Genomic DNA, 22,702 nt, shown 5'->3' with positions numbered 1-22,702 from the left:
TGGTATAATAGGTAATGTTTTTTTCCAGAGCAAGTTCAGATACAGTAGAGCCAAGTATAAAACTCAGCACTTCAGTGATTGCCAGTCACAGATGTTGCAGAAGTAGTTCTCAAGCACTGGAAATTAAGAAAGCTTTTCTTAAGCTCCTTTATCTCTCATACTTTTCATACCCTCCCTTTCTAGAAAGAGTTATTTAGTGTCTAATTAATGTAATAATTATGTAGTCCACATTGCAACATTTTCTTAGCAGGGATAATAATTTGGGTCTTTCTTGCATACCTACATGTTAACAAGGAAAAAAAAGAAGGAGAATTTAAATGCCCCTGAGAACAATTCAAGTTAACAAATCTAAAAATAGTATTGAAAGAGGGAACAAACCAATCAATATTTTTGCTCCCAAGTGAGTTTTGGGATGTTGGTGGCATTTTCTGGAGATGGTCTTACTAAGACCATCCAGATGTCTCTTAAATTCAGACTTTTATTGAAACATATTTCTCTGTGCAATCTTCACTTTAGAGAATTTTTTGTTGATGCTGATTTTTGTCGATTTAGGGCTGTGTACAATTTGGGCTTAACACATTTAAAATATTTGTGTTGTAAAAGCCTTTCTTTCATGTTTGAGTTAAACTCATAGAAAAAAAAATTTACCATCTGGTGATTATCTCCACATTCTTTTATCTTGGTTTTTTTTTTTTTTTTTTCTTTTCTAGATTGATGTATTGCTAAAAAGATTTTACATACTGGTTTTCTTTGCCTGGGCTTGATTCAGTTAAATGAAATATCTTCATTATGTTGCTGCCTTTTGATCCCATCAGCCAGCCAAACTGTGATATCATCTGTGTTTTAAGGGGAAGTGAAGTACATGGTGGAATCAGGCATTCTTTTGCAATCTTGTGTACTTATAATGAATGTACTGTTTCCCATTTTACATGAAAAATCACACAGGAGAGTTTCATTCAGATCTGCAGGCCTCTTATAGCTGGTGATGTACTCAACAGCCCCTTCCTAAATTATGTCTGGAGTCTGGTTTCACCAGTCCAGTTGTTTCTGAGCACCACTATTTGCCTTTTTGTCTCCTTTACATGCATATCATTGAGTAATTCCCACCACTGCACTCCATATACATGGTGAAACAACTGAGTGGAGATACATTCATGTTTGTTCTGGCAGTAGCATCTCTGTACTCATGGTTTGAGACCCACATTGTTGTTCTATTCAGTCTGCCCAATTTTGGTTAGGTTTTTCTCAGGTAAAATGTGATGTTTCTTAGTCCCTAACAAGAAGAAAGTTTGTTCTTTTGTGTTTACAGTAAATGTTTGCATGGCTTTTAGTTTTATTTGCTTTGATATTTTGTTCTTTGCTCTGTTTCTCTGTGGGTTACTTACTGTAATATGACATTTTTAGGTTTTTTTAAAGACTGAAAAGGATTAGCCAGCACTTGATTTAGGTGAAGCATTTGTTCCCTAAGACTAACTTATCCCTACTTACTATAGACAAGAAAAGTTCTGAAAGAAAAGACATTACCCAGTATAACCACCCAAATTTAGATGTCTTGGGTATCCCAAGGAGGCCCCAAGAAACACTGCTATTTAAAATTTTGAACTTCATGTGTGAAGGAAGATCAGAAAATCTTTATTTCCCAATCACAGAATATTCTGAGCGGGAAGGGACCCAAAAGGATCATCAAGTCCAGCCCTTAAGTGAATGGCCCAGGTGTTATTAACACCATGCTCTAACCACCTGAGCTAAGATGCTCCCTTCATATGGATTTTAGTGTGCAGGACTAAATTTTTTTTCCTGAATTTTCCCAGAGGTGTTCAAAACAATGTACTTTCCTTTCATGTATTTATATAGATTAACCTAGTAAATGAAATGTGGATACCCCGTCTTATTTTTAAATATTCAAAAATAATATGTAGTATTTTTCAGTTTCCTGATAGCACAGCATTAAATGTTTCATGTTTAGCTCTCTCCTTTACTGTTATTTTTCAGATTTATTGTTTTTTATGTTGTTTCCTCCACTTTTTTTAGTAATGTTAAAATACCTGTGATCTTTCATAACAAAATACATGTAGAATTAAATTGATTGATACTTCTATTTCCTGATTTGTTAGTTATCCTGGTGTAATTAAATTTTGTTTTGTTTTCAAGTTGTGGTAACTTCATTTTGGAAAATAATGCTTATAGTACTGTGGGATTTTCTTCTACTTTTTCCAATTAAAAAGCTAGAGGAAAGAAAGAGTCATTGAAAGAAGCATTGCTTTGCCAAAACGTAGCAGAAAAATAAAATAGTTGTATTTTTTAGAATGTTTGCCTCAGTACTGAAGAAGCGCAGCCTTTGCAGTGCTTTTCACTCAGCAGGATTTCCAGCAGGGCAGAGCCCTGGGAGGGTGCTGAGTTTCTGGCCTAATGAGAGGCTGTTTGTGTCTGAGGTGTGCTGGTGGTCAGTGTGAGAACACAGACATAGAAACTCATGCTGGGTTTGTGTGGAAAGCTTTGTGCTTCCATCTCTCCTTGCTTCTGGCTGGACCTTTTCACAATAAACTGGTAGTTCAGACCTAAATTCACAAAGCTGTGAGGATCCTCGATCAGTAGCATAAGATAAATGAGACATTTCCTATTTCTTTAGAGGGATGAAATAGTAAGTAGTAGTGAAGAAACAAATCCAAATTGATCAATGGTACTTAGGCATTCAAACACCTTCATGATTAAAATAATTTAGTTCATTCTAGCCAGGAAATTCTTGTCATGCCAAGAGTAGGGGGGTAGCTATTGTGAGATAGTATTGATAAAAGAATATAAATATAAAGTAAAATAATGAAACCTGGGTTTTTTCAGGTTTTTATTGGCTAGCCTACCAGTGACTCATATCAGACGTTTCCCAGCTGTTACATACATGGCCTTTTAAGGCATTAGATAGAAAAGGGAAAATCTTCCTTTTTAGTTGTTTTCTAATAGTTGTGATTTTCTCTCCCTTCCTTTCCTGGGTGACTCATTAAGAATCTAGCAGCAGGTTAAACAGTGGACTTGTTTGCTGACAGCTTAACACAAACACAGCATTTAAAGAAATAATTATTTTTTTTCCTTTATTTGAAATTTTAGTTTAACAGTTACAGTGGAAAGACTGGACTCAGGTGTAAAGATTTCCTTAATATTTTCTGAAATATAGTATTTCAGTAATTAATAACCTGATGATGTTATTAAACATGAGGAAATATGTCTATGTTGACCCCTCCTTTTTTTTAACAGTCAAAATATTAGAGAAAGGCAAAGTAAAATATTTGCATGTGCAATTGTATTTATAATTGGAGAGAAAAAAATATATTGGGAAAATATTTTGAAAGAACATTATTGTCAGGTTTAGGTTGGACATCAGGAGTCCCATCACAGACAGGCTGATGGAATGTTGGAATGGGCTGCCCAGGGAGATGGTGGAGTCACTGTCCCTGTAGGTATTTAAGGAAAGATTGGATGTGGCACTCAGTGCCATGGTCTAGTTGACACGGTGGTGTTGGGTCCCTTGGTGATCTCAGAGGTCTTTTCCAGCCTAAAGGATTCTGTAATTTTTTCATCACAGTATTACAGTCATGTTTGGATAAACCCATGGTACTTTTTCCCATCGCTTTCTTCACAGAGACTGCAGTGTCTTCTGCTTCCTTGTGATGAACTCGTTGTATTTGACGCTGAAAAGAAAAAAGTGTTAAATGACAGTGTTAAATTCATAGTTAAGGATGCACTATGATCTTTGGTGAGGGAAAAGGCATAGCAGAAGATGCAGTGTTCCTGTTAAGCAGTTACTCTTTATAAACATAAAAGGAAAAATGAATTTATTTGCTTCATAAACAGCTACATGAGACAATGGTTGTTGCAGATTCCTTTTAATGTTAATTTCAACAATATATCTTTTCAGGAAACAGTTGAAGTATTTTTGAAACATCCTTCTGTAAAAGATGACTCAGATCTTGAGGGAAGAACATCCTTCATGTGGGCAGCTGGCAAAGGCAGTGATGATGTCATTAGGACTATGCTGACTTTAAAATTGGATATTGATATCAATATGACAGACAAATACGCCGGCACAGGTAAGATGCTTTACAGTAAAGAGCCACTGCATGTTTCCAATCTGTGTGATTTCCACCAAGTGGAAATATTGATAGAATCTGTATTAATGTTTTTCTGAATGTGTACTTCAATCCTGAAAACATTTCTGCATTTTTGTAATTATATGTGTCAGTCAAGTCTTTGCCTTATTGTGGGAAAGAAACAAATCTTTTCTGCACAGATTGGAACAGTTCATTTGAAATGTAGAAAGAAGAAATGTACTGCAATGCTATTTAGTTAGCTCTGTAATCCTGTGAAAGGAAGAGCTGTTCTGTAATTTGAAGAATAACATGAAACATAGTTGCATAAAAAGCTCTTCCTGAAAATGCCTGTTCAAAAATGTGTTTGACAGTACATAAATACTTTGAAACAATATGGACCAAACTAACCACTGAAGTAGCTAAATTATCATGAAAATCATTCCATAGTTATTTTTAAAGATAGTGAAATAAAGATTAGATCTATTGCACTTCTGTTGTCCCAACAAGAGATCAAACTTGATACCCCCCAAATGTCTCATCTTGTTATCTGCCTGAAACAAAAGTAGGCAACACAGTGCTTCAGAATTCAAGTGTGCAAGTAATGAAATACTTGCACACTTGCACACTTGCAAGAATTTCCTGTAGTAACTATGAATTTATCTCCTTTAAGGAAAAAAAAAAATTGGTGGAAATATTGTACCTATGCAGTGCTTTCAACAAAAACAGAGTAACAGTTTTGACAGGTGAGAGAGACAGGTGTTGAAGTGTTTATGTATTCAGCAGCGTTGGAAATTTAGGTATATTTGGTATAAATTTTGGGGGGTTGATAGCAGGGCTTCAGGGTAAACGGTGTGTAGAGAGATCGGGAACTACGCAATGCCAGATACAGTCACAGAGGTAGAAGTGCAAAATATATATGTCAGGGTTGTGTGGTTCAGGATTTGAAACTTAGTATGCATCAATCTTAACAAAAAGCAATTTGCAGGTAACATAAAATTCTGTTTAAACATCTAAATTCTTGTTTTTCTTACAATGTAACACACACTAAATACATCAGTCTTTCCAAGTTGTGATGGTTTGAAATTTTTGAGTATAGGAAATAGTGCAACAAATAAAATTGCAGTCTTCATGTTTGATGACAGTACAAACTAAATATTCTACAATTTTGGTCTTATTTCATCTTTTATCAGTCTCAACTACGCTTGCTACTTCATGACAGTTCCCTTTCAAATAACTCTCAGTATTTTTTTCAGACCTTAAGGTGCAGCAGTGTTGTTGTTACTCTGCAAACCTCCTTACAAAGGGCTTTTTTCTTTGCAGGCAGTAATCAGTAATCACATAGTGTGTTTCTGAAATTACTCAGGTGTGGATTTCATGCTTGAATAATTCAGGTGGTTGGGTTTATTATCTTCCAGTCTTAAACCTTTCCTAGCGGTGATATGTAATCACCTTTTAATCTCGGTTTCCTTGTAGGGCTTTTAATCCAAGGAAATGAATGGATTTTCCATTTGCTTGGGAGTGCCGCTGTGTAGAGCACAGGAACAGCCTGGAAGTGGGGAGCTGTGCTGCCGAGCAGCCCGAGCTGCACCATTGTGCCAGCGAGCGCATAGCATGGGCTTTATTGGAGCCAGCTCTAAACATAAAAGGAAGCCCACCACTAAATCACTCTCTGATTTTTATTTTTTTTTTTTCTTCCCAAAGGGCTTTAATCATTCCCAAGTATTCGTGAGGGAGAAGCAGTGTTGCGTTCGGACAGGAAACTATGCACTGATAGAAAATAGCGCACATGCCTCCGTGCCTGGGATACAGTTGCTGAGCAGAGTTCAAGGCTGTGTTTTTCTTGACTTTTGTGTGCAGACTCGGTTCAGCTCGGTTGTAATGTTGCGTTAACGCAGCCTTTTGCATTTACTCAAAAAGAGCAAGCTCTCCATTGAGCTCTGCTAGAACATCCAGACTCTGGGCATTGTGTAGGAGAATGACACCAAGGGAAAGGAATTTCCCTCCTCTCAGAGATCAGCGCTGCAGGAGCATTACAGGGGCAGCTTTATAGCTCTGCCGTCACTGCGCACAATGGAGAGGGCTCTGTCTGTCGGCTGAACAAAGGGCCCATTGTCACCAGCTGGCTGAAGAATCTCTTCAGTCACCGTGACTCCATCACAGAAAATTTGGCTTACAAGAAAATATTGAGCACAAAGTGCGAAACAAGATGCCTGCGTCAGAATGAGTGATAGGGGGGAAGAACTGGCCAAGCTGACACAGCAGCTCTTTTTCTATTGTATTGTTACACACACCCCATGTGTCATCTGATGGAGTGGTTTACTGCCTTTGGTTTCATAAGGGATTCAGGACAAAAACCAGAACCTAGAGTTTATTGTGAGGTCAGACCACGAAAAGCAGGCCCATCCAAATGTAGGACGCGGCAGGGATCTCATTCCTGTCCAATTCCTACTGATAGCCACCCACTCGCAGTGGCTGCTGCACAGGCACTCCCTGTTCACCAGCGCAAGGAGCTCTGCTGAGCTTTCAGGCTGCTGCACTCAAACTTAAATCAGCGTCCTCTCAAAGACATGATTTCAATTTTCACTCCTCACAGTGTCTCAGGCTCTGACCCCAGTGCTTAGTCCGTGTCACAATGTTGCTGTCACTTATTTTGTGACTCTGTTTTAAGGCAGTGCACACCAGGTGGATTCGGGTCAATAACAGCACGAACAACCTGAGCATTTCAGTAGGGCCTGTGTAACAGGTTGTGCTGGGTTACTGTCTCATAAGCTGGTACTGGTTGTAATCAGTAGCTGGCAAATAAAAAAATGCTGGTTTTATATTCTGCCTATGGCTCAAGAAGCTGCTTCTTCTAATGCTGGTCTTTGTGGTGTGCATTTCTGTATAATGCCTCTGCTGGATCCTGACCCTGTCTTAACATTGAACAAATGTGGACATGTAGGTAGTGTTTACAGCCCCACATTTTGCTTGCATGAGCAGATTCAGTTCTCACTAAGCATGACTATTTCTGAAATTTCATGGGGAAATATGAATTCACTTTGTTAGATGCACACTTATAAACCACACTGTTTTGTGGTTTTATTCCACATTATTTTGATTTAATTGTCTGTAATATATTCTACATTTAAGGCAACATCAGAATGTAGATTGTCTGATTTGACTGCTAACTGTTGGAGATAACTCAAAGCATTTTGAAGTCAAGCTGCACCAATACATGTGCTCTCCATTGGTTTGAAATCTCATTGGTGTGCAGTTCTTTGCTTCAAAAAGAGCCTTGAAGTGGGCATCCACAGCTCTGGCTGACAGTGCCTGCAGGATGCTGTGTTAGGCAATAGCAAGTTAGCACAGTTACAGGACACCACGTCTTTACCTGAGTTCTGAAGTAGCAGCGTCTGGATTTTCTGTAATCTTTTTCTTTTTCTTGAAGAAAACAGGGAGACAGATACTGTGCAAGATATGATGGTCTTGCCACATAATTTAGTATACAATTTTCTCCAAGTAATTCTGAAACAAAAGAGGGGGGCAAGGAGGAGTAGGAACAGCTGGGTGGTTTTCTGAAGTTAGTTTTAATTGAGACAACTTTGCTTACTTGAAAGAAAAAAGTCATTTCCAGGAAAGCGTTGAAGAAATAATAAAAGCTTTCTTTCACTGATGATGAGCAATCTCAGAAATGCCACAAAGCAGAGGCAGAAGTAAATCATGTTATGTTCTCTTAATCAGAAGCTGCTATTCTTCCACAAATCCTCACTATAAGCCAATCTTGGTGGTGTTAAATGTAAAATTTCTATTTGTGCAAGTTAGAAACATGTTTCAGGGCTAATAGTTTTTCTGTTTTTTCTTGAGGCTGAAAAGTACTTTTTCCACCAAAATTGTTGTAATTAATTTTATTTTGACTGTTCTTATTGTGGACCTCTAAAGCTCGTGGTCTTGTGGTTTCTTTTTCCCTACTCCTTTATTCCTCCAGCATTACACGCTGCTGCCCTTTCTGGCCACGTCAGCACAGTGAAGCTGCTGCTGGAGCACAAAGCACAGGTAGATGCCCTGGATGTGATGAAACACACCCCACTCTTCAGAGCCTGTGAGATGGGTCACAAGGAAGTGATTCAAACACTCATCAAAGGTCAGCTCTCAGGGCTTTCCAAACCTGTTCAGGAGTTCTGCTGCTGCTTCCTGTGGGGATGGGAAATAAACAGCTGAGCAAGAGGTGGGGTAGGAAATTGCTTCTCTAAAGCAGGTTTTGTTTGTAAGTTCCCCTTGTGAATCTGAAAGATTATGAGTGTTGTGCAAAATGGCTAAAGTGTTAAATACAAAACATCCCAATACAAATCCCAATTTCAGAATTGGGATTGTTCTTTTCAAAGCTCATTTCTGCTTAAGCCTTTGCAAGTACATTCTAGTCTCTCAAACTAACTCTTCCCCCAGGAAGTTCTTTCTTTCTTTTGGTCTTTTTCGTTTGGTTTTTTCCCCAGTAAACAAGACCAAATTAAGTTTTCTTCACTTTTGTGAAAAACTGGTTTTAGGGTTCTTTGAAGATTTTTTACTGAGTCTTTATTTTTTTAATTTAGATAGATATCAAAAGTCCTACATCATTAATATTTTCATATGGTTGGTTTTTAAAAGCAGTATTTATTTTTTTTTTTGTATACATAAATAGGATTTAATGTAGTACACAGTTTTAGATAACTGTAAAATATCTCCTGAAGGGTAAGAAATACAGTGAAAGAACAGTGGCATCTTAGATGCAAAATTCTGTCATTTTGGCTTCCTGGAAACATCTCCTTCCTGCTTCATTGGATAGATGAAGTATCCAGGCTAAAGTTTGCAAGTTTTCTATCAACCAGCCTTTCTTACTGAAAAGTGTTCTTCCTTCCTTGATAGGCTGGACATGTTTTAACCTCCTGTTAAGCTCTTCCCCCCACTCCCTATGCCATTTAGCTTTTGTAGATGCAAGAGGTTTGTCTATCAGAATCTCAATTGTATTTAATTAAATATTTTATGATATAGAGAGTCATTGTTTTTGGTTGGTTCAAGTTCTTGTATTTGTGGAGTTTTACTTTTGTACAGAATTTTTACATCTTTCAAGAACATATAGAGATATTGATTATCTGCATAAAAGAGTCTTAGCGTGCTTGATTTTAAAAAATAAGCTTATTTTAAAAATTACTATTACATTGTGAATATTTTATCTTGTCTGCTTTAGAGATTTAAAAAGGCATTTAATCTGAAATCTAATTTTTAGAAGTTATTTTGTTGTTAAGAAAGAAAGGTTCTACTGAAAATTCATAGACCTGAAGCAAATAAAATAGGTTTTCCATAGGCAATTGGTAAGTCTGGATATTCTAAAGCATATTAGAGGATAGTCAGAAGATTTTTAAAAAGTTAGATGCCTGACCTTCTTTGAAACTATTTCATTCCCAATTAATTTTGATTTAAGTTTTAGGATTTGAGTAACAAAATTGAAGTTGCTTTCTGAAATACTTCTCTCAACTGTCAGTTTATGAAAGATGTTCTAGTTGAACACAAACTCGCTCTTTTCTTAGCATTCAACAGTATTTTCTTTTTGTGCTCAAAAATGTATGTTTTTACAGGAGGAGCAAGAGTAGATTTGGTTGACCAGGATGGGCACTCACCCCTTCATTGGGCAGCCCTGGGAGGAAATGCTGACGTGTGCCAAATCCTGATAGAAAATAAAATCAACCCTAATGTGCAGGATTATGCAGGTAGAACACCTCTGCAGTGTGCTGCTTATGGAGGTTACATTAACTGCATGGTAGTGTTGCTGGAAAACAATGCAGATCCAAATATTCAGGATAAAGAGGTATGTTGTTCTTCTTCACTGAGGTATACCATTAACTTTAGAATAACCACAAATCAAAACATTTTCCTTTTCTTCAAAGTCATTCTCTTTTCCAGGACATAGAAATGTCTGTGCTGCTGTTTGTCACAGAAGGAAATGCATCCTGATGTCATTTTCCCTAAGCCTTCACTTCTAAAATTTCGAAAGAAAAGTAGTATTTGAATTTTGGTTTTTCCTCATTGAAGTGTGATCATATGAGGAGTCATATTAATGATCTGATTTCTTCTAAAATTCCTTATTAACAGCTGATATGGGAATGTGATTTTAGTCTGTTCTCCAGAATAGAGAGAGTGAGCAAGTAGAAAGTAAGGTACTGCAAGTGAGATTGCACAATAACTGCTTCAATTGCTTGTCCACATTAAGTACCCACATATGTATCACTCTTCCAGGTGAAAAAAAAAAGAACCTGATTGGTTTGTTTGTTCTTTTGTGCCATTGTTCAGGCTGTAATTGAAATTAGGAGCCAGAATAATTGTGCTACCTATAACAGATTTCTTTGTTATATGACATAATTTCTCAGAAGTCAGTAGAACCTCGTCAGTCAAAAGAGCTTCACCCAATTTATTGAAATTTTCTGTAGCTATTTGTTGTAGGGCATAGATAATTCCAGGTAATGGAAGTGTGCTTTTCATTATGAGTTCTACAGAGCATGCTGTACATCTTTTGCAAAGAAAGCAACTATAAGGCTTTCAGCTGCTTTTCAGCTGTTTTAGGTGAAAAAGCACTGGTGTTGAAATCTTGTTTAAAAAAAAATCCATTTTTTAAGTGTTGTGTTCTTTTTATTTTAACAAGGAAGTTATTTAGAAGAACTGTTTGTTCTTCATGTCCAGAAAAGCATTGAATTGCACTATGATTTATGACTTTAATTGTGGCGTGGCAGAGTTTGGGGGTAATATTTATTTTTGTTCTGTTCTATTGTTTTACAGGGCAGAACTGCCCTGCACTGGCTCTGTAACAATGGCTACCTTGATGCTATAAAGTTGCTGCTGGGCTTTGATGCTTTCCCCAATCACATGGAGAACAGTGAGGAGAGGTACTGCTTATCTCAAGGTGTTATTTTGTAATTGTGCCAAAGCACTGCCTTCCCTTTAAATGTTAAATGTTCTGATCCTGCAAGAGAATCCTCATCTTATATCTCACAGGAGTGCTGTAACCCAGGGCTTCAGTGTAAGCAGCTTTTCTGATGTGAAAGTTCCCTTCTTTAACTAAGACATTTCAACTTTTATACTTCTGAACCATCTTCTGGAAGTATTTATTCATTGTAGTCTTGTTGGAAATATTAAATATCTTTCCTATTGGCAGATACATATGGCCAAAGGATGAAAAGGCAGTTCTGCTGCTGTTGGAATAGACTGGAATTTTATATTTGATACAAATACAGCAAGAAGAAAGAAAATGGGAGAAATTAAATATGTTGTAAAATGGTAATTACAAAATACCTGGTGGTTACCTGTATTCTAAAAGCCTGGTTTAAAAAAAAAAAAGTCTCCTATAATCATGAAGAGACAGCACATTTGCATCTCTTTTCTTTGTCTTTCATTGACATATAAATAATAGATTTTTAAAAGTGATTTGAGTTGTGGAGTTTGAATTAGTCACCTGCCCATGAAGATAATTACTATTAGCAGAAATTTCTAATGCCTTTTTTTAGAGTAGATGACCTCCTCATAATTATGAGATTATGAACAGCATGCCATATAAATTTGAATATTTCAGCATTTTAAATAACTTAAGGCTTTTGCAACCTCCTATTTCAATTTGAGACTTCTGTACTTAACCCCACGTTTTAATTGCTTTCTTCCCCTATCATTTTTCTTTCATTCTCCACTCTAAAGCATTTAGATCTATCTTCCTTTTCTGTTCTTATTTTTTCTTGAGAAACACAAATGAAAGTATAACTAGCTTCTAATTAAGTAGTGTCAAGGCTCTCTTTAGTAATTTTTGATAGAAAATTGAATAAACAGTTTTAATTAAATTACCTTTAATAAGTAAGATTAAAAGCCACAATTTTGCCAGATTGGAGACTGCTGTTATCCTTACTTTGTAGAAATGTACTCATGATGTTCAAATGTCAAGAAAATACCTTAGCGGTGGTTTATCACAGTCATTCAGATGGTATATATTTTTGTTTCCTTTCTGGAATTAATATGTATTTAATGTGTAAATCTAGATTACTCAAAATACAACTAGCAGTATTCCAAATGTCTGCTGATAAGCACTAGTGCATTTGCAGAACAAAAGACATCCCCAATATTTTTAGATGGATCAATCTTTAAATATAATTCTCCTAAAATACATATAAAAATTGCATACTTGCATCTTAATAAATATCTGCAAACTTTGTGTTATCGTTAAGAGAGTGGAAGTTTGGAAGTGGAAAATTAATTTGAATGTTGTAAGAGAGAGGAAAAATAACTTCATGGATATGGTTCAACTGTATTTGGATGAAATTTGTTTTTAACCAGTAACAATTTCACTACATAGTGGCTTTTTTTTCCCCAAATATTCCTATATTGGAAAAAGCTTCCCTTCTTTACTTTCTTAGAGTGTAGTATGAGATACCAGTTAAAATTCAAACAAAGTGTTTATAACTAAAAGATTAGAGAAGACATAGACCTGAGATTGCATCGAGAATTTTAAAGTCTCTGCTTGCTTGCCAGATATGTGATCAAGTGCTAATCTGCAGGGTATTGGGTTTGTTGTTCTTTGCAAATTTATTTTGTAATCCAGTTTAACGTCCTGGGTGCATCAAGCTGCTGCTTGACCACCTTCATGTTAAATTGCCTATAACAGCTGATGGCTGATGTCTTCATGTGCTTCCTTGTGAAGCCAGCCTGATTTAAAAGCTATCTGCTTTAGAGCGAACCAAAGGAAAAGGAAATTCACATCAGACTTTGAACTGACACAAGAGATGTCAGTATGTGCAGACACAACAGTGTGTTGTGTACAAACACAACAGTATGTAAGTGCCCAGTCATAAAAACCCCTCTTCAGATTTGATTAAAGTGATTTTTTTACTTTCAAAGGTAGCTCAGATGGAGTTAGAGAATCCACATTTAAAAATATGAATCTTCATGACTGCTAAAGTAAACTTCATAAAGTTTACTTTAGTATCTTTTGTGTCTTTAAAGTATTCAAAATTAGGAATACTTTAGAAATGTGGTTTTCTGAAATAACGTTCCTTCTGAGGTTCCTATTTCTGGGTTATCAAAAATCTGTATCTCTTTAAATGCTATCAGCAGCACACCTTGACATCCAAATTTTCATGTTATGTCACTGTCTTTATTCCTGCAGACACTTCAGTTCAGATGTTGTTTATCCTTCCATCAAGCCATTGCTGGGTGGCAGGTCCAATTGTGCTTTCTGTCTGTTTTTCTTTGCTTACCAGCACTGTGTCCCAGCAAGTTACCATCAGCAAGAGCCCTAATTTTCACAATCACATGCATTGACACTTGCTATTGGCTAGTCTTATGTTACATGGTATTGATTATGGTTTGTGACTGATAATTTTCAGTTGCTAAATGTCTTTCCCTGAAGTTTCAGTGTTGGTGAGGGAGATAGATTTTGCTCCCATGTAGACAGTGGGAAATTTGGGAATTATTTTGAAAAAGGCTTAGGCGTCTTTGCTACCATTAAAACCCAAAGCAATTTAATATTTTGCACACCTGTTTCCATTTGAAAACAGACTTAAGTTTTCCTAGTGCCTTAATAAAGACATTGTCCTTTGACATGAATCTAATCTTGCTGCTGTGTCAGTCATAGTGTCTTCAGTCAATGTTACAGAAGCTAAGCCAGATTTGACAGTAGATTTCTAGAACTTAAATGCACATGGAAATAATACAAACATATTTTAACTTACTTTTTCTTTATATTTCTATATGAAAACTTCAATAACACATTTTAAAGACTGCTTTCCTAAAGCAGTTAATGCTGTGGATGGGGCTTTGGGAGTTTTAGTCCAAACACTTCAGGTTCCTCTCTCCTCCTTTCCATGTTAGAAGACCAAAATAATCTTTAAACATAACCACAGTCTGTAGAATGAATAAGGTAGCAAAATAATGCCTAAAAAGATGAGAAAAACAGCCTACTGAAAGAGTGCTTAATCTGTCTTCATGCTAGAAGTTGCTTTTTATGAAATGAGGGTGAAGAAACATTATAGCTAGAATTCTTGATCAATAGTAACTGTTGTGGTTTTTATTTTTTTAGATATACTCCACTTGATTATGCCTTGCTTGGTGAACACCACGAAGTGATTCAGTTCATGTTAGAACACGGGGCTCTGTCCATAGCTGCCATTCAGGATATTGCTGCTTTCAAAATTCAGGCTGTCTACAAAGGATACAAAGTTAGAAAGGCTTTTCAAGAGAGGAAGAATCTTTTAATGAAACATGAACAGCTGAGAAAAGATGCTGCTGCCAAGTAAGTCTGAGACTTGAAACCTACTACAGCACATAGACATTTGTTGTAAGTTTGTATTTTTCTGTTGCTCATCAGTTCTTGTTCCTCTTGGTAAAATTAATGAAACTAAAGGAAGCATATAACTTCCATATAACCATAGACAGATGGAAGTTATTTTCCATATAATCCCAGTTTAAATAACAAACTTTGTACAATATACCATAGCAAGGCAAAGTACCAAGGCTGAGGAAATAGCATGTTACTGTCCATGAATCTTTGCCTGATATTCTGTATGATAAAATGGCTTAGAAAACATTTATGACTTTAAGGTAGTGAAAATCATTATTTGCTTATCAAGTCTTGATATCAATTTTGAACAGACGTTAATCAGTAGCTGAGGAAAAAAACCCAAAAACAAACCAGGGAAAGCCTGGTTTAGTAAGGCTTAACTTAATGTTTCTCTAGCAACTTGAATTCCTGGTTTCTATTTGGAGCTTCATTTTGGGCCTTATTATTCTCTGCACTTACATTTTCTGGTCTTGAATTAGAGAGATCCTATGAATTGGTTATATTGGATTACAGCTAACTAACATATGCAATTCAAATTGTTGTCAGCAAGATGTGTATGTTCTGGCTGAGTTTCAGCCCAATTTAAATGTGGTGATGGTAGCACGGTGGTGAAATTCTAAAATCAGAAGGTACATAAATGATTATCACAATACATTGCTTCCTTGGAGTTTATCCTTAAGATTCTTAGTATGAAGTTGGCACCTGGTTTCTCTTGAAGAAATCTGATTCTGAAATGAAAAAATGTAACAGTCTGAAAAGATTTCTGCATGATTTGGGAGTATTATTTTGATAAAAAGAGATCATATAAAAAACCCCCACGATAGAATTATTGTACCTGGAGGTATTTTTGCTGCATCTGTGTATCACAGACAAATTCAGCTGCACTCCACTCTGTATCAAATTTGGAAGTTTGATGTTCTGCACAATTGGCCAGTCAGACCTTCATTGGGTTTGATTACTGCTACTATAAAACAATTATTATTCCCCAGGAAGAACCAAAGCTAAAGAAACACCAGATAACTCATCTCCTAGTCACATCTCTACATTCTGAAGTTGTAACCTGTAGCTCTCCTACTGTTTGCCTTTTCTGCTGAAATCAGTACAAGTCAAAACTATGCATGGAGAAGCTGCCTTGAAAAATATTTCTTTTTAATGTGGAGAGCTCTGCTTATTGCTGTGTGGTCACAACTGACTTTACCAAATGAGGTAGTTTTATCCTTTTTGATAACAGTCATTTTTAGAAGAATCTCTGATCCACCATGTAGAAGAGTAAATGGAAAAGAATTGCCTTATGGAAATTTGGGGGTATTTTTATAATAGTTTTCCTTTGTGAGTTTTTGATGTAGTCTCTGAAACTTACTTAGCTGTTGCTGATTTGTTTGAAAACAATAGAAACATAGTCTGTGTACCAAATACCATAAAAAGAGAATTACAGTACAATTGGAGTGTACAAGCAAATCAGGTTGTCACATAACAAATTTTATTTAATTGCAGTTTTATGGTCTGTAATAAACTGAGGGGGACATTATGTTGTCATCATTCTGCGTCCCCATCTGGGCATTGCACAGCTGAAATTGGCCAGGGTGTTCCTGCATACAGAAAACTATTATCCCTACTGGTGTTTAAAAATCTGCTCTCCAGATAAAAGGAGACATTATGAATGATGGTGAACTCCTAGATTGAAGACACATCCCCTCTCCCCAACTATGTCAGTGTAGATATTTAAACTTGCTTTGTAATATGTTACTTTAGAGAGTCTCTCTAAGATAAATCACTCCTAAATCTACTTGGGTTTAGATAGTCTGTTCTGGTTTTCTTTTTTTCCTTTTTACAGTAACAAAAAAGTCACCCAGCATCTCATACCTGTATTATTTTCTGGTAAAATTATATTCACTGTAGTTAAAGCCTATGAAATATTTCTATACAAACATCATCTCCCATGTTTTCTCCTATCTCAAAGAAATTGTATTTTATAAAATGCAGTTTGATGAAGGCCAAAACAACATGCACACTGTTATGTCACTGAGCAAAAAGACACACCAGGGGACAAATGGGGATAAGCTGGGAATCCTTGACAGAGCTCAGATGTAAAAATGCAGTTCACAGAAGGCAGAGGCTGGGACAGACTGCAAAAACAGAGTGTAGATGAATTGCTTGGGCATGTAGATGGTGTCAGAAACACCAAAACTCAAATGGAGTTGAGACTTTAATGACATGTTACAGGTTACAAAGTGAGTTTGTGCATCTACATTAATAAAAGTAGTAATACATCAGTAAAAGGCTGAGCAAGGAATGTGTGGCCCTGTTGCTGAGTGGTGCATTTAGTGACAGCAGACTCAGGTGTGGCAGCAGCACTCGATGCCTTCTGTTCCTCAGGCTGCCAGAAGATCTCCTAGGCCTCTGTGCTGAGAGAATTGGTTCTAGGAGGAGCAGAACTGCCAGCTATGAATAAAGATTAAGTCAGACTTGAGAGAACCCAGCCCAGACAAGTCCATGGGACCAGGCTTGCTGCATCCAAGGGTACAGAAGGAACTAACTGATGCTCTTAAAAGGTCACTTTCCAATGTCCTTGAAGGATCACAGAGATCAGGGAGAGTCCCCATGATGGGAGGAAAGAAAATGTTGCACCCAGCTCCAAAAAGGGCCAAAAAAAAAATCTGGGGAACTGTAGTCTGGTCATGTTTCTGGTCTCTGGGAAACTTTTAACAGGAAAAAGCTGGGACAAGAGATTTTGTCTGGAAATAAAGAGTAATTCTTTCACCCTTGGGACAGTCAACCAGTAGAACAACCCAAAGAGGTTGTATGGTCTCTGTCCATAAAGGTTTTCAAGACATAATTGGATAAAAACCTGAGCCACCCGATCTGACCCTGTTTTAAGCAGCCTGTTAGCCTTGCTGACTTCCTGAGATCCCTTCCAGACTTTAAAAAGAGGATTTTGGTTTACTTATTGCAAAACCAGGTATTAAAAAAAATAATATTTATGTGTTTAAAACATATTCAGAGAAAACTAATTTCCAGTATATTGAATTTTGAAAGGGCTGCAGAACTCATTCCTCATTTGTTCACCTCCCCTTTCAATTTCTCAGGATGAGTTCCTGAATCCATACTTCTGTTTTTCATTCTGGCCAGTTGAAGGAAACTGATTGGGAATGTGGATGTGAAAGGGAAGTGGATGAAAGTGAGTAAGTAGCTCATGATATTTAGGAAGAGAAGAACAGGAAGAAAATAAGCAGTTCAATTAAACAGCCTTCAGAAGATTTAGAAAAATGTTCTCATGCCAAGAGAGTACAAGTAGATTATGAGGCTTTTCAGAGACTGGTGGTTAGCCCTGCATGCTGAGAAAAGATAGGGGAGTGTGGCAACAGAGAAAATAATGAGCTCTTCAGCAACCTGAAAAGGGAAAGCACATATTGGAAATTTGATGTAATTACTAAAATTGACAGTAATAAGAACATACAATGATAAAGCTAAACAAGCTGAGGTGCTAAATAAGAACTGACAAAGGATGTGAGGTAGGTATCACAAAAAACCATTGTAAACATACTCATTGGAAAAGGAAGAGTAAAGAAACAGTTGGTCCATGAGAGATGCTAAGTAGACTGAACTGTTCTGTGGGATTTTTTTTACACTTTAGAAGAAATTACATCAAACCAACTCAATTTTCTTTTGTGTCTGAATAACAAGTTTTGTGGCCATGAAGAAACAGTAGCTGTCATTCAGACTTGCCTGAATCCTTCATACTTCCTCATGGGAAATTTCTCATTTGTCTCCTTTAAACTAAAAGTGTATATTGATGAGAATTTAATATAAATCCATCATGAATTTGTATTTTCTTCTAAGAAGTAAATTTGAATTTGAAAATAGCACCAAGATGCAGAAGGTTTTAAGCACATTGAAAACTAAATTAGAAATCAGAATGGTGGTAAAATACATATAAAATACAAAAAAGAAATGACTGAGGAAAAAATAGGTACTTAGGTAAGAACTAACAGACTGCTCTACACATTTGGGAAGACCCATCAATGTAGGAATACTGGACAGAAAATAACTGTTGTCTTAACATTTTTATTAAGGACTATCATTTTAAAATATAGTTATATATCAGAATCTGAACACATCATGAGTTAGTGGCATCATTCTTTTGAAAATAACCCTCATGCTAGGTTGTGTAGCAGGAGATGCTGTTTATACAACATGAAATATAACTGATCTTAGTCCAGAGAAAGCTCTACCAGTAATAGGATCATACCTGGAGATCTATTTTCAGTTGAGATTTTTTTAAGTAAGTTTTTGCGGGTTTTTTGCAAGGATAACTTTAAAAGCATTCTCCTTTAAAATATCCTTCAGCGTGTAGATAAAAAAGTTACGTTTCTATTCTTAACAGAATAGAAAAGGTTGAATTCATTTTAGCAGAATCAAAAATTCAAAATATCTCTGTGTCTTCACAAATGTGCATATAAGGCTGAAACTGTTCCTTTCCATCTGCTAAAGGCTCAGCTTTCATTCTCTCACTTTTGAACAAAATACAAGCTTATGACCACTCAGGACAGAATTGTGTTGCATTTACAGTGGAAAATGTTGGCCTGACAGCTCTGTTCCACTGTTGAGCTGTAGCTGTCTAACTTGTGAGCACAGATTTGGATCCTGTTGGATTTGCCAGAACCTCAAGAATGACTGGGAGCCCTGAAGTTAGAATCCTATTTCCTTCACTTGTTCATGAAACCTAGCCTCCCAAATTGGACAACAGTAAAACTTGGAAATTTTAATTTCAAAGAGATCCTTCACTGCAATATGAATTGAATTTCTGATTAAATAAAGCAAAACACAAGGGGAGGGTCATATGTATTCAGGAATCTATTATTCAACTAAGCTGTACTGTGACAATTGTGATGATGCTTTATGAATAGGGAGCTTTGAAATCCCTTCCCTTTATTCTTTCTTCGGTTTAATCTGAAAAATTAGCACACAGATAAAACCTTTAAAGAAAAAAACAAACCCTTTTTACTTCTTGGTTTCTGGTCCTGCATCATTTCATTTCAATAACTTTACAACTGGTACTGGTTGCTGAAGTTGCTGTTTCGAGTTGATCTGCCCATCAGAGGAGTGCGGGTCGCTCCAGCTTGATTGTGTATCACACAGCCCATCTCACACTTCCTTTTCTAATACCCTGAATGGAGGACATTGGTAACAGGCTGCCCATTCTGGTGAAGAATAGAAAATTACTATTCTGTGAATAGCAAGATCTGATTTATCAGCTCAAATGGCACAGTAATGGCAGTGAGATCCATACTGTACACAGTCCCAACATCCCCGCATAGTCCGGTTGTGGAATGCCAATATTAATGGAAAGCAGCCACTTTTTTTTCATGCCAGAGGGAATACTGAATCCCAGGCTGCTAGGAGTGTATTTTTTTAGATCAATTAGCAGCTTTTCAGGTGCAAAGTTCAATCAGCTTCTCCTGCAGAGCATAGCTGATAAGATAGCACTGACAGATAAAGTTCGGGCTCCTGGCTGGCAGCTCGCGCTGCAGTGACACGCGCTGGCAGTGACACCGCTCACAGGATCCGGGGCTGGCGTGCTGCATAACTCACCTGTCACACGCCGTGCTGGGAGGTGATGTGGCAACAGTCTGCACACTGTGTTGGAGCACTGGAAGCAAGTTAAAATACCAGGCAGCTACATGATACGGCATTTACCGCCTGTCCGTTCCAACAGGAAAAGTGTCACTTCATCCAGCAGCCAGGGCTTCATTTATAAAAACGAGTTCAGTGGGAGTAGGGATGTAACATTTGCCGGGTGCAGTTGGGTTTATTCTGCTTGGTAGGAGCACGAATTTAAAAGATGAAGTGCAATGACAGCCCACTATATTTCAAAATGGGCTGCAAAATTTTATTCAATGGATGCACCTTTCGTAAGATTGTTCAAAATTCTCTTTTATGGCTACTCCATTAAGAGATGCATGACTTATTTAATACTGGGAATCCAAATGTTACCATGTAATTGGCATACTAGGTGCACACGAGTTTTTAATTCACATCTCATATTATCAGTATTTGTAATTTAAATGACATGTAATGTTTCAGTAAAATTAATTATCCATTTATCCAATGAAAAATACATAGCAGCAAGTTAGTACCGGTAGCTAGTTCAAAGTTGGTTTATAATTGTCTGTGCTAACTGACACATTTAGGTACGAAAAAATAATTTTCAAAGATATTGTGTCTTTTGTTAAATGTTTTTGCTTTTCAAATACAGTGCATTGCATTACTACTCACCTGAAAATATTGCTCATTAGTAATTACAAACATAGTTATTAGTGTTGTGATTCTTTTTAAAATCCTGCTTTTAATTTTTGTATATTTATAAAACCTCCTAAATTTAGTTGTTTTCAATAAGTGAGTGTTTTAAGATCAGTCAAAACAACTGCAAACTGAATGGGCAGCTGCCTGACAGGGACTTAACCTTCATCAGGCTGTAGCTGCAAGTCAGTTGTTGTTTTGGATCAAGTTAAGACATTTCAGTGCAATATGTGTCCTTTTCTCACCAAAAAATGTCAAATCAAGGATTTGTTGTGGCAGCGTCAGATTTTTAGAGAGGAGTGTGTTCAAGTTAGATACGTGCTCCCAAGATTTAATCTTCAAAATTCTTATGGCATGGGCTGTAATTGCAGGAAACGTGAAGAGGAAAGCAAGAGGAAAGAAGCCAAACTGCAGAAAGGGATGCAGAACGTGGAACAAAGCAAGTTTCAGGTACAACAGAATCCCACAAATCGGGAGAAGGCCACCAGTGTCCCAAGGTTACCCAGCAAAGCAGCTGACACACAGAGCAAGAGGCTTCTGTCCCTCAATGCTTCACAGATCCAGCCAGGGAGAAACAGCAGAGGTTCACCTAAAGCTGGTCATGACAAAGGGACCCCAAAGGAGAGCTGCCTGTCGGCAGAGCCTCAGAGTGGAGGTCATAAGATCAGGCAAGGTTTGTGATCTTTTTAAATTGTGCTGTTTATCTGCTTTGTCCACTTCTTGGGGATATTTTATATATAGCACCCATTTTGTCCTTCTGTGATTTCATATTCTTTCATCACTTGAGCAATTTGTGCAGCAGGGTAGAGTTAGATACAGATTCTTTTACTCTGGGTGAAGTAGTGAAAAGCACCAGTACAGTGTCTTATGATGTCCATAAAAATACCTAGAATATGTGAAAATAGGCTGCGGGCAATTGTTCTATTAGTTGCACCATTCAGAGAAAATAAGATTAGAGATATTTGACATATCTGTGGTGCACATGAAAAATGTAAATGGAGAAATGGTAGCTCTGGTTTTTACGCTGGATTTATCCTCTCACTCCATCCAACTGGTGTTTGAAAGAATGCTATGCCTTTTTTAGGTATGCATTCTCTTTTTGCTACTGAAGTGATGCCAGGAAAGTTGATGGAACAAGGATCAAACCATGAAGTTGTGCAGTGAGTTCTCATTAGGTGTTTTAATCAATCCTCTTGTGACCAAAACCTTAATGGACTTCTTTGGTCATTTTATTGGAATTAAATATAAACTTAGACACCTTGGGCTGTGAAAACCATGATTCAGTTGTTGGGTATTTTCTGATCTGGTTATCCAGTCGAAAGGGTAGCTTGTAAAGGCATTACAAATACAGCATAATTTCGTCAGATTATGGATGATCCAGATGATTTTCTGGAATGACAGTGTATCAAAGATCTCTCTCTTTTCATTTTCCCTCCTACCTACCCTGTAACATCCTGTCTGTTATGTTTCATCCTCTCTTGTCTATTTTTTCATTCTCCTGTTAATTTCCAAGCAGAATGGAAGGTGGATGGAAGATGGGGAATTTTCAGTTTTGCACTCCACTCTGGCTTCCAAGTCACCCTCACCAGAGTATTTAGAAGCAGTGATCACACAGCAGCAAGGGAGAAATAGGAAGGACTTGATAATTTCATGCAGGATGTCAAGGGAAGTGCTGAGAAGCCAAGTGCTTTGGGCTTCCTGGGTGAGTGGGTTATCCTGTGCCAGGATACATCGTGGATAGAGCAGGAGTTTTTCAGGCATCTAACTCAAATATAATGTTAGAAAGAAAACCATTTGTACAACATTAAGCAAATGAAGGCATTTATGACTCTACAGTGACAGGCAATCATGTCCTCTTCTGATTCTTCCTGCTTGCATTTTTTTGTTCATTTAAGTGAATCCTAGTGTGCCCCAAAGGTCACTGAGCAAAAAAATCAGAGACATAAATTATGTTTTGCTGGGTCAGAGACTGAATTTGTTTTCAATTTCTCTGTCT

At 37.0% G+C, this 22,702-nt stretch overlaps 1 protein-coding gene across 1 annotated transcript in view; it reads left to right on the top strand.

The window, feature by feature from the left end:
- The window catches only part of INVS (inversin), an 81,331-nt gene that overhangs the window by 49,420 nt on the left and 9,209 nt on the right, over window positions 1–22,702 (top strand). Inside the window, exons 7-12 of the mRNA XM_066560831.1 lie at window positions 3,911–4,082; window positions 8,047–8,202; window positions 9,671–9,900; window positions 10,866–10,972; window positions 14,146–14,358; window positions 21,078–21,379. Coding sequence (XP_066416928.1) covers window positions 3,911–4,082; window positions 8,047–8,202; window positions 9,671–9,900; window positions 10,866–10,972; window positions 14,146–14,358; window positions 21,078–21,379 — 1,180 coding nt within the window. The remainder of the gene's footprint in view (window positions 1–3,910; window positions 4,083–8,046; window positions 8,203–9,670; window positions 9,901–10,865; window positions 10,973–14,145; window positions 14,359–21,077; window positions 21,380–22,702) is intronic.

The sequence above is a fragment of the Molothrus aeneus genome, chromosome 1 (assembly GCF_037042795.1).
Source record: "Molothrus aeneus isolate 106 chromosome 1, BPBGC_Maene_1.0, whole genome shotgun sequence".
NCBI classification, from domain to species: Eukaryota; Metazoa; Chordata; class Aves; order Passeriformes; family Icteridae; genus Molothrus; species Molothrus aeneus.
Note: the sequence above shows the minus strand (reverse complement) of the source record. Positions and strands in the feature narration are given on the sequence as shown.